This window comes from Lynx canadensis, chromosome A1 (genome assembly GCF_007474595.2).
Source record: "Lynx canadensis isolate LIC74 chromosome A1, mLynCan4.pri.v2, whole genome shotgun sequence".
Lineage (NCBI taxonomy): Eukaryota > Metazoa > Chordata > Mammalia > Carnivora > Felidae > Lynx > Lynx canadensis.
In genome coordinates, this window is record NC_044303.2 from 108,973,590 (window position 1) to 108,982,289 (window position 8,700).

Consider the following 8,700-nt stretch of genomic DNA (forward strand, 5'->3'; position numbering starts at 1 on the left):
AGGTGAGCAACCAGAGAGTGACAGGCACTGAATACACATACATTTTTAGGGGCATCTGGGTGGCTCAGTCAGTTAAACATCTGACTCTTGATTTCAGCTCAGGTCATGATCTCACGATTCGTGAGATCGAGCCCCTTATTGGGCTCTGTGCTGATACCACTGCGCCTGCTTGGGATTCTCTCTCTCTCTCTCTCTCTCTCTCTCTCTCCCCACCCCCCGTCCTCTCTGCTCTTCCCCCACTCACGCTTTGTCTCTCTCATAAATAAATTAAATAAATAAATAAATAAATAAATAAATAAATAAATAAATAAATAACAAGACTGGCATGACTATCCCAGTTACCTGATATTAGAGCTGAGGTTAGTAGACTTGAAATTGACAAACAGAACATCTACATCCCAAACCCAACTGTACTTGGGAGCACTTCCCCTGTAACACATCTGGTCTGGACCATCCTTCAGAAAGCTTAGCTTTCCCTTCCTCAGTCTTCCCCGATAGTCCAGGCTAGGGGAGAATGACCCATTTCTAGGCTTTCTCCTTTCCAGGCTTATTATTCTAAACTGTGATTTTCTATCTGTCTCCTCCATTAGACTGAATTTGGGGAGGAGGTCCACTTGGCACACAGATGGGCCCCAAGGAGGCCATATCCACAGCATGGGATGGAAAGCTGAGGGTATACAGTGTGAGGCTATGCAGGCCCTGGGGAAGGGATACACAGCTGGGTGAAAAGGAGGCCACACCTCCCTTTATCAGAAGCTCTCTCCTCAGGTGAGCATATGAAACCTGATAGCACTGCTTGGCCAGCCAGGAGCCCTGTGCTGCCTTCTGTATTGACAAAACCAGATGGTGTGGTTCTGCTACCAGCGGAAGCTTGACTGAGGTCATGGGCAGACTAAATCTGACACGGGATATCATAGAGAGGGTGGCAGGGGAGTTTGTCATGATGACTGAGGCCTGGGTCCCTACTGGTGGTGGGCACCCCAGAAAATCCCATGAGGTCTGTGGGGGTGAGTGATGGGAAAGAGATGTGGATGGGCCCACGTTAGATAGGCCCCACAGGCCACGACCTTGAACACTGTGCCCCATTCTGAATAAATCCAGACCACAGGCCTACAGAGATCCATTGGAAGGGGCCCAGAGACCCACCCTGAAAGCCATAAGATCTTTTTTCTGCAGACTGCAATCAGAAGTCCTGGGTTGGCTCTCCTACCTCGGCCCTAGCAGGGCCTCCCTTGTGCCACCCATGGCTGGGCATCCTCAGCTCATTTCCCTTCCTGATTGCAATCAGCCCGGTCTGCAGAGGAGGCTTTTCCTAGGTTGGGGCTGACGCAAACGCCTGGGGTGGAATCATTTTTTTTACAGGGGGCCAGGCCTCTCCCCAGGGGTTGGGCATGTCTGTGGCCTGCGGGAGACCAAGGAGGTTCCTGTGATTTCACCTGAAGCAGTTCCTTTATAGTCAAGGCAAACCTCAAGGGAGACTTCCAAAGGAGGCCCCTGTCTCCTGGTTGCCCTGAGATGTTGTGGAAGCACGGGGAGGGTACTCGGTTGTCCTCCTCAGCTGAGCAGCCCCCTTTGATGTGCATGTGCTTTGTGGAGTGTGACTCTGTTCCTTGCACAGGACTAAGTGCTGGGCTGCACTCAAAGGGCCTCTCCAGGGGGACTGGGCCCAATACCTCCTGCCTCCCTTGTTCTGGCCATCCCTGCTCCTTTCTCTGTCCATCTCAGCCTCTTCCCCTGGCCCCATCACCCTGCCTCAGGGGCCTTCCATTCTATACTCTGGACTAGAAAGACTTTGGATTCTCCCAACCTCCTTTCCCTTTAACCCAGACTACCAGCCCCTTAAGGTTATACCCAGGCAGTCAGCTCAGAGCCTCTAACTCCACCTCCCTAAATCCTTAGGAGCTGACTTTGCCTCCTATTTCACAGGAGACACAGAAACCGTTGTCCTCATCTGCCACCAAACTGGTGGACTCAATCCATGGCACCTTCCCTGCTGGATGGACTGGACCCACCCAAATGGACTTTCCCTGAGGCTTCTGCTCAGGTGAGCATGTGACGCCTGATGCTGGGAGCCCTCCCCGTGTGTATCACCCTCGGCCACCCACTGCACCGGCCCACCATCCAGCTATCAGGCCCATTCTCAGCTCACCTCCAGCACAGAGATCCTCAAGCTTCCCTGCCTGGAAAGATCCTTCTCTGACTCACTGACTCCTCCAGCTGTCCCATCTCTCTTCTTCCCTTCAGAATAAAACTTCACAGCATCTACTACCCTGTCTCACCTTCACTCATTCCTCAGCCCACTGCCACCAGCATCTGCCCTCAGGGCACACTAAAACTGCTCCCCCAGAGGCACCAGTGTCCTCTCTGTCAATAATCCCAGGGACTACATCTTACCTTCACCATAAGGTCCCCCTCTCACCACCCTGCATTACTCCCTAATCTATTACTTTGTGGTGCTCAGCCTCTGGGGTCAGAGAGACCTGCTTGCATTCAGTTGTGGTGACATCACTTCCTAGCTGTGGGAACCAAACCTCTCTGAGCCTCAGTTTCCTCAGCTGTAAAATGGTGATAATAATAGTACCTGCCCCATAAGCTCATTGCGAGGATTAAATGAGTCAACTAGTGAAAAGGACTTACTTAGTGTCCAGCATTTACTAAGTGTCACTCAGGGGAATTTAGCTGTTAGAGTCTTTACTTCCATGCAGGTCTCTGCCTCCCCATCATCTGTGGTCCAGAGAACTCCCCACCCCCCCACTGACCACCACAGTGTCCTGACTATTCCTAGCCATTCTCTCCACAGTAGCTAACCTCGGCTTCCCAGAACCCAAACTTTCCAGGACCATACTCCTGAACACCCCACAATTCTATCGATGCTTCTAGCATGAAGCCTAAACCTCATTCTCCTTTGATAGATTTTGTAACTATTTTTAAAACTGGAGACAAATACTATAAATGTGGAGACTTACAGTAGCACTACTCAGGGGTTTTCTTTGCTATAATGGAATGCAAAGTCAGGACTTTTAAGGGAGGATTTGCAGGAAATGTTCAGCCTCCCTAGCTTTAAAACCCACTGAGCTTTAAAATTTCCTCAAAAAAATCTCTTTGAATTAAAAAAAAAATAGAGGCTTCTCTCTGTAAGAAATCACACATTTTTGTACACAGGTCCCCAAAACTTTTATATAGAAGGTAACACCAATCCACGGTTGATTAGTCAAGAAGCCCTGTGTCTCTGGGTCAAGGATCCCCAGTCCTGCTTGTGTGGCGTACTTTATTTATTTTTTTTTTCAGTTTTAAGCTCCAAGTCTAATAGGGCAGATGAGAACAAACAGTCCTTTCTAGTCCAGAGAAAGAGCAAACGTTACATGAGAGAGGGCAGATGATAACAGCAGCTCACATTTATTAAGCTCTTGTATTATGAGTTGAGTACTTTTATTTTATTTATTTATTTATTTATTTATTTATTTATTTATTTATTTATAGTAGAGGGAGAGGGGAAGAGGGGGAGAGGAGCAGAGTGAGAGAGACAGAATCTTAAGCAGGCTCAATCCTGTGACCCTGGGATCATGACCTGAGCCAAAATCAAGAGCTGGACGCTTAACTGACTGAGCCACCCAGGCAGCGCAAGAGTCAAGTACTTTAAATCAGTACTTCTGCAATGTCGTATGAATCACCTGAGAGTCTTATCAAAACGTAATTTTTGATTCAGAAAGTCTGGGGTGAGGCCTGAGCATCTACACTTCTAACAAGCTCCCAGGTGACCTGAAGCGGCAGTTCTGGGGTCCAAGATGGAAGTAGCAAGGCTTGCGATCTGTCTCTCCCTACAAGATTGTTTCTTAAGAGGAGGGACCAAGTCTGTTCTATTTCCAGTGCTTACACACAACTAATAGTTTGTTGAATAAATTATGCCTAGTGAGTACCTCGCTGTAAACTTTCCTGTGTTGCCTCATTTCACTGTGCCTTGGAGCCACTCTTCGTGCTTTCTGAGGATGCTCTGAGCCCAGATCCCAGGGCCCTTCCTTGCCTGTGGCTGAGCAGGGAGCCGTGCATTCTGGCTAAGGGCACTATTCTCTCAGCACTGTCTTGGGTCACAGCCTCTTCACCTGCCTCCTCTTCAGCCACATCCTGGTCCTTGTCTTTACCAGATCTGCTCCTGCTCAGAGTCGTGAAACACCCAAGTTCCTCAGCATAGCCTTCTATCCTTCATCTCCCCACACTGTTTGTATCAGACCTCCACCTGACCCCTAGCTCTTTCACCCCGCCTCTCCTGTTCCGCCACTCCGGGCCCCGTTATCTCAAAGAACTCTTCCCCGTGCCCTGCCACATTTTTCCCCTTTGCCAAAACCCCCTGTCCTGGGCCTGTGTTAGGGCCTGACACGCCTCATGGGGCAGTGGTCCCCCCCTCCCTTCAGGGGCTGCCTCTGAGCCCCCTACCCTCCTGGTTTTCCTGCTTCTTCTCTAGCTGCTGCCTCTCTGGTTCTCTATGGACTCCTCCATGGTCTGTCCGGCCCACTTCTCTGCTGAGCACAGCTTCCCTACCCAGCCTGTGCCTGCCAAATCCAAGCTCCCACAGACTGGGGTCAGGACCCCTGCAATACAGCTCTCTCCACTGTTCACCTGCCCCTATCACTAGAGACCCAGCCTGACACCAAAAGCTGCCCTCCCCTCCTCCCTTGCCTCGCCTCTCAGAGCTTCCGATTCTACTTCCGAAAACTTCCCAGGCCAGCCTCCTCCCCCTGTTTCCCAGTGACAGTTTTCTCAAAGACCCCTATCCTCAGGGGCCCAGGCCCAGCTCCTCCGTGCTACCAAAGGGACTGCCCAGTGCTTGCCACCAGGCCTCTGCTAGGGGTTAAGATCTCAAAACACAGGACAGAGTCAGGCTGTCAGACCAATGAAAGAAGAATGGGCATCCAGTGCCTGGGCTCCATCTGCCCCCTGCTAGGACCAGAAAGTGTTGAGGAGAGGCAGCCTAAAGGCCATGAGCCAAACCATTGGGGACATTAATACCAGTAACTCAGCATGGGGGTGGGAGATGTCAAGAGATGTGCTTCTCAGTGGATGAGCCCACATGTGAATACTTAGCTGTGTGACAGGCTTCCAGACAAATCCTTGTCTGTTCCTGTGGGCCTTCACCTGGACACCCACACAGGACCAGGTGGAGCCAGGCAGAGAGGGCAACAGAGGGTCAGTCAGAGCTGGCCAGGGGATGGTAGGACCAGGTCCCACTGCGCAGGAGGCTTGAGTGAGCTCAGAGTCAGGCAGCCCCTCACCTGTCAGAGGGGTCCTTTCACCTGTTCCCACTCTGTCCAGTGGCCAGCCCATCTTATTCTCCTAGGCAAAATGAGGAGATACCCTCTGAGTAATTTTTTTCCAAGTTTCAGTGATCTCCAGCACTAGCAAGTGATGAATAAGTCTGTGGTTTGCTATGGGGGTTCCATGTCAGATAAAGATTCTTCCGACGTCCGCCCCTTCCTACACCACCAGGGTGTAGGCACACTGCCTCAGTGCATAAAAGACGGGAGACCGTTGGATGCTTCAGAACGCCACGAAGGACCAGGACAAGACAGAAAAGACCCTGACAGCTTGAACATGAGCAACCTTCCCATCATGTACCTTCTCCTGCTTCTTCTTGGATTCCAAGCCCCTCAGGCACAGGGGCGGCCCTTTCCGACATACCAGCTGAACCAATACTTGGCAAAGATTGATGAAATTATGCAGATCTTAAACAAGTTACCCTTGCCTTCACAGGTGAGTAACTGGGATAAAGTTGGCATAGGGTAGGGAGGGCTAGCAGGTGCTTCAGGCCAATAGGACTAATGGACTCTCTCTTCCTCTGCCCCCACAGGACCCCTTGGACCCAAATGAGACAGAGATCCTGAGGGTAAGCACTCAGCCCACACTTGGGTGCACTTGGATCCCAATCTACTTCCTCCAGGGTGACCTCAGGCATGTCACACCATCTTGCCTAGCCTCCATTTTTCATCTGTAAATAGGATTAACAGTATCTATCTCAGTGGGATCATTGTGAGAATTAAGTGGGACAAATGCATAGAGTCACCAGACCAGTGTCTGGTGCTAACTAGTGTTGAATACATTTCCTCAGCCATATCTATAACATGAAAATGACTTTTTTTAAACAAATACAAATGAAAAGGCAGCTCTAGGTGAACAATTCCAAAGGCCTTAAGTTCATCATTTTTCAGTGGGGCAGCCTAAAATTTCCCCCATGAACATGCCTGCTTCCTTCCTTTTCCTTAAGACACTGAGTCGTTTTTCATGCTGATTGGTCCTTGGCATTATCATTTACAATTACTTTTCCTACTTCCAGTTCGCTTCCATGGTTATCTCACCTTTGTTTGCATGGCACTCCTTGGGTCCAACAAGAGGCTGAATGTCTCCTGAGTTTATTGGCCATTTGTATCCCCCTCTTTAAGGCATGCACAGTTAACAGGCTGCACCCATGTCCTGCTGGGGTCTCTGCAATTTTCCTCCTAATTTCTAGGAGACCTTTATCCAGTCAAGGCATTAATCCTATTATCTGGCCTCTTAGCTGCAAATATTCCCCTTGGTCAGTCCTTCACCTTTTGTAGATCTTCTTTTAAGCAATGCTTCCCCCACCAGGTGCAGAAAGATCCACCCAGGCCCTGTATGCAGCTTACCTGGAACCAGGGGAGGTCAGGGCTGAGAAAAGTTGGCTTTCTTTGGGGTGTGCACTCACCTGTAGACCTGTGCCCTGAAGATTATCTCAGGAACCCAACTGGGCAAGAACGGGACTAGGAGGGGATTGTCCAAGGATGTCCCTGAAGGCAGTCCTGGAAAACTGGGGATGACTTCAGCCATGGGAAGGCTGAACCCCAACCTTCTCCCCTCATACGTATTCTTGGTCCCCTTAGGAAAACACCCTTCTGAGGCCAAACCTGGATGCATTCTTAAAAGCTGCAGAAAATTTCCATGAAGATGGACTGCTAATCTGGAAAAATCTTAAGGTGAGTGAAGCTGTTGAGAGCTTTGGGGATGACCAGCCTCTGGGAAGCGGGGTAGCAGGACCTGCTCCTTTTTCAGGTGAGACCCTGACTGTACGCTTTGGTCTCTTCCCACAGGAATTCCTGCCACTCCTGCCCACTCCCACACCCAGGGTAAGCTGCCCCTCGAGATGCCCCTGCAGGTGGTACTCTTAGCCATGACCTGACCTCTAGCCCGTCACCTACCTTCTAACCTAATGCCACTTTCCTGGTTTTTTCACAGGGAGACCCAATCCATATCGAGGAGGATAACTGGGTTGATTTCCAAAGGAAACTGACTAAATATCTGGAAATCCTTGATAACTTTCTGAATTTCAAGGAGAAACACTGAGTCCTAGAATTCTCCATCTGATACCCCTCCTTCTCTGGGCCTTCTCACCATGGGGCCTTGGACATCAAACACAGCAAAGCAGCTGAAGATTCTGGGATATCTCTCACATAGTCCAGAACTGGAGGGATTTCACTTTCTCCTGTGGAGTCAGATGAATTGTTAATTATCTGATTTCTGAAATGTGCTGCCCCCATTTGGCCTTTAGTGATTATACTCTCATTTTTATCCTATTGAATGTATTTATTTATGTATTTTTATTTATTACCTTGTGCAATGTGAAATGTATTTATTTTAGCAAAGGAGTCTACGTCCTGCTCATTCTAAACAAGACTCAAGAGGGGGACTTGGAGGCTTGTTAATTTGTACCTCAGGTTTTAAACTGGTTTCTATGCATCTGAGAAAATAAACCACACTCTCTGAACAACTTCTCTGTTGCCAGTGTCTCGATTTGACTCAGTCTTAGTAACTCTCTTGCCTGGTGATTGAGCAGCCATCCAGCCCCCACCCCCAGCAAGCCTCCCTGCCACCAGATGGGCCCCGGAACCCACACCCTGGCAATCTGTGGTCTACTGGGAAGCCAGATGGAGTTTTAGAAAATGCAAATCTGACCAGGTTGATCTGATACTTTATTTTCCAGTCCTCAGAGGGCTTCTGGACCTTGTCCTTACCCTTAGGGTAGCAAGAGAGGCCTGCCTCCACCTGGTGCTTCTATTTCCTTATGTCTGCAACTACCAACCTCCTTGATGCTCCAGCCAGTAGATACAGTGTGGCTTCTTGGATGAACCACACACCTTTTTTTATACCTCTAAATCTTTACCCACACTGACACCTCAACCTCGAATGCCCTGATCCTGACTCTGCATGGTGAGTTCCAGCTACAGAGACCAACTCAAATGCTGTCTACCTCTGGGTTGTCCACACTATTCTAGGACAGGGTTCTTGTCTGAAATAGGTGGATAGATGGGGACCCATTGGAAGGACAGCCATTGTAGCCCAGGGTGGCACAGTCTGATCTGAATGGTGGAGGTTAGGACATCACTGAGTGTGGCTTCCATGTGCCACCTGACCCCTGAGGTCCCACTGACCCTCTAGCTCTGAGTGCCTCCATCCCTGGCTCTCTTGCGTGCTGCCTAGGTGCACTTTCTCCAGGCTGGCCTGGTGGGGGAGAGAGGGGAGAGTGAGCCCTCCTCTGTCACCATGCTAAGGAGCAATGCCATTCTCTCTGACAAGTACCATAAAGGCTTAGGATGCTGACATCAGATGCTAGGGTCCCAGTCCTCTTCTTTTCTGTTTCCCACCTTGGTCCACTCCTCCCCTTGGGTCATGAGTAAGGAACAGCCTGGCTGCTTG

The 8,700-nt window shown here is 49.8% G+C and overlaps 1 protein-coding gene across 1 annotated transcript; it reads left to right on the top strand.

The window, feature by feature from the left end:
- Positions 1–5,586: 5,586 nt before the first annotated feature.
- Positions 5,587–7,350, top strand: IL3 (interleukin 3). Its single transcript, XM_030318300.1, has 5 exons — positions 5,587–5,745; positions 5,843–5,878; positions 6,891–6,983; positions 7,098–7,133; positions 7,243–7,350. Exons 1-5 carry the CDS (start codon positions 5,587–5,589, stop codon positions 7,348–7,350), a joined length of 432 nt encoding a protein of 143 aa, XP_030174160.1.
- Positions 7,351–8,700: the final 1,350 nt, after the last annotated feature.

What these genes read in the sequence shown, in the direction of transcription:
- IL3 (XM_030318300.1), top strand. Translation starts at nt 5,587, where the DNA reads ATGAGCAACCTTCCCATCATGTACCTTCTCCTGCTTCTTCTTGGATTC. An exon ending in AGTTACCCTTGCCTTCACAG is followed by an intron (nt 5,746 to 5,842) that starts GTGAGTAACTGG and finishes CTGCCCCCACAG; the next exon opens with GACCCCTTGGACCCAAATGA. An exon ending in TGCCCACTCCCACACCCAGG is followed by an intron (nt 7,134 to 7,242) that starts GTAAGCTGCCCC and finishes GTTTTTTCACAG; the next exon opens with GGAGACCCAATCCATATCGA.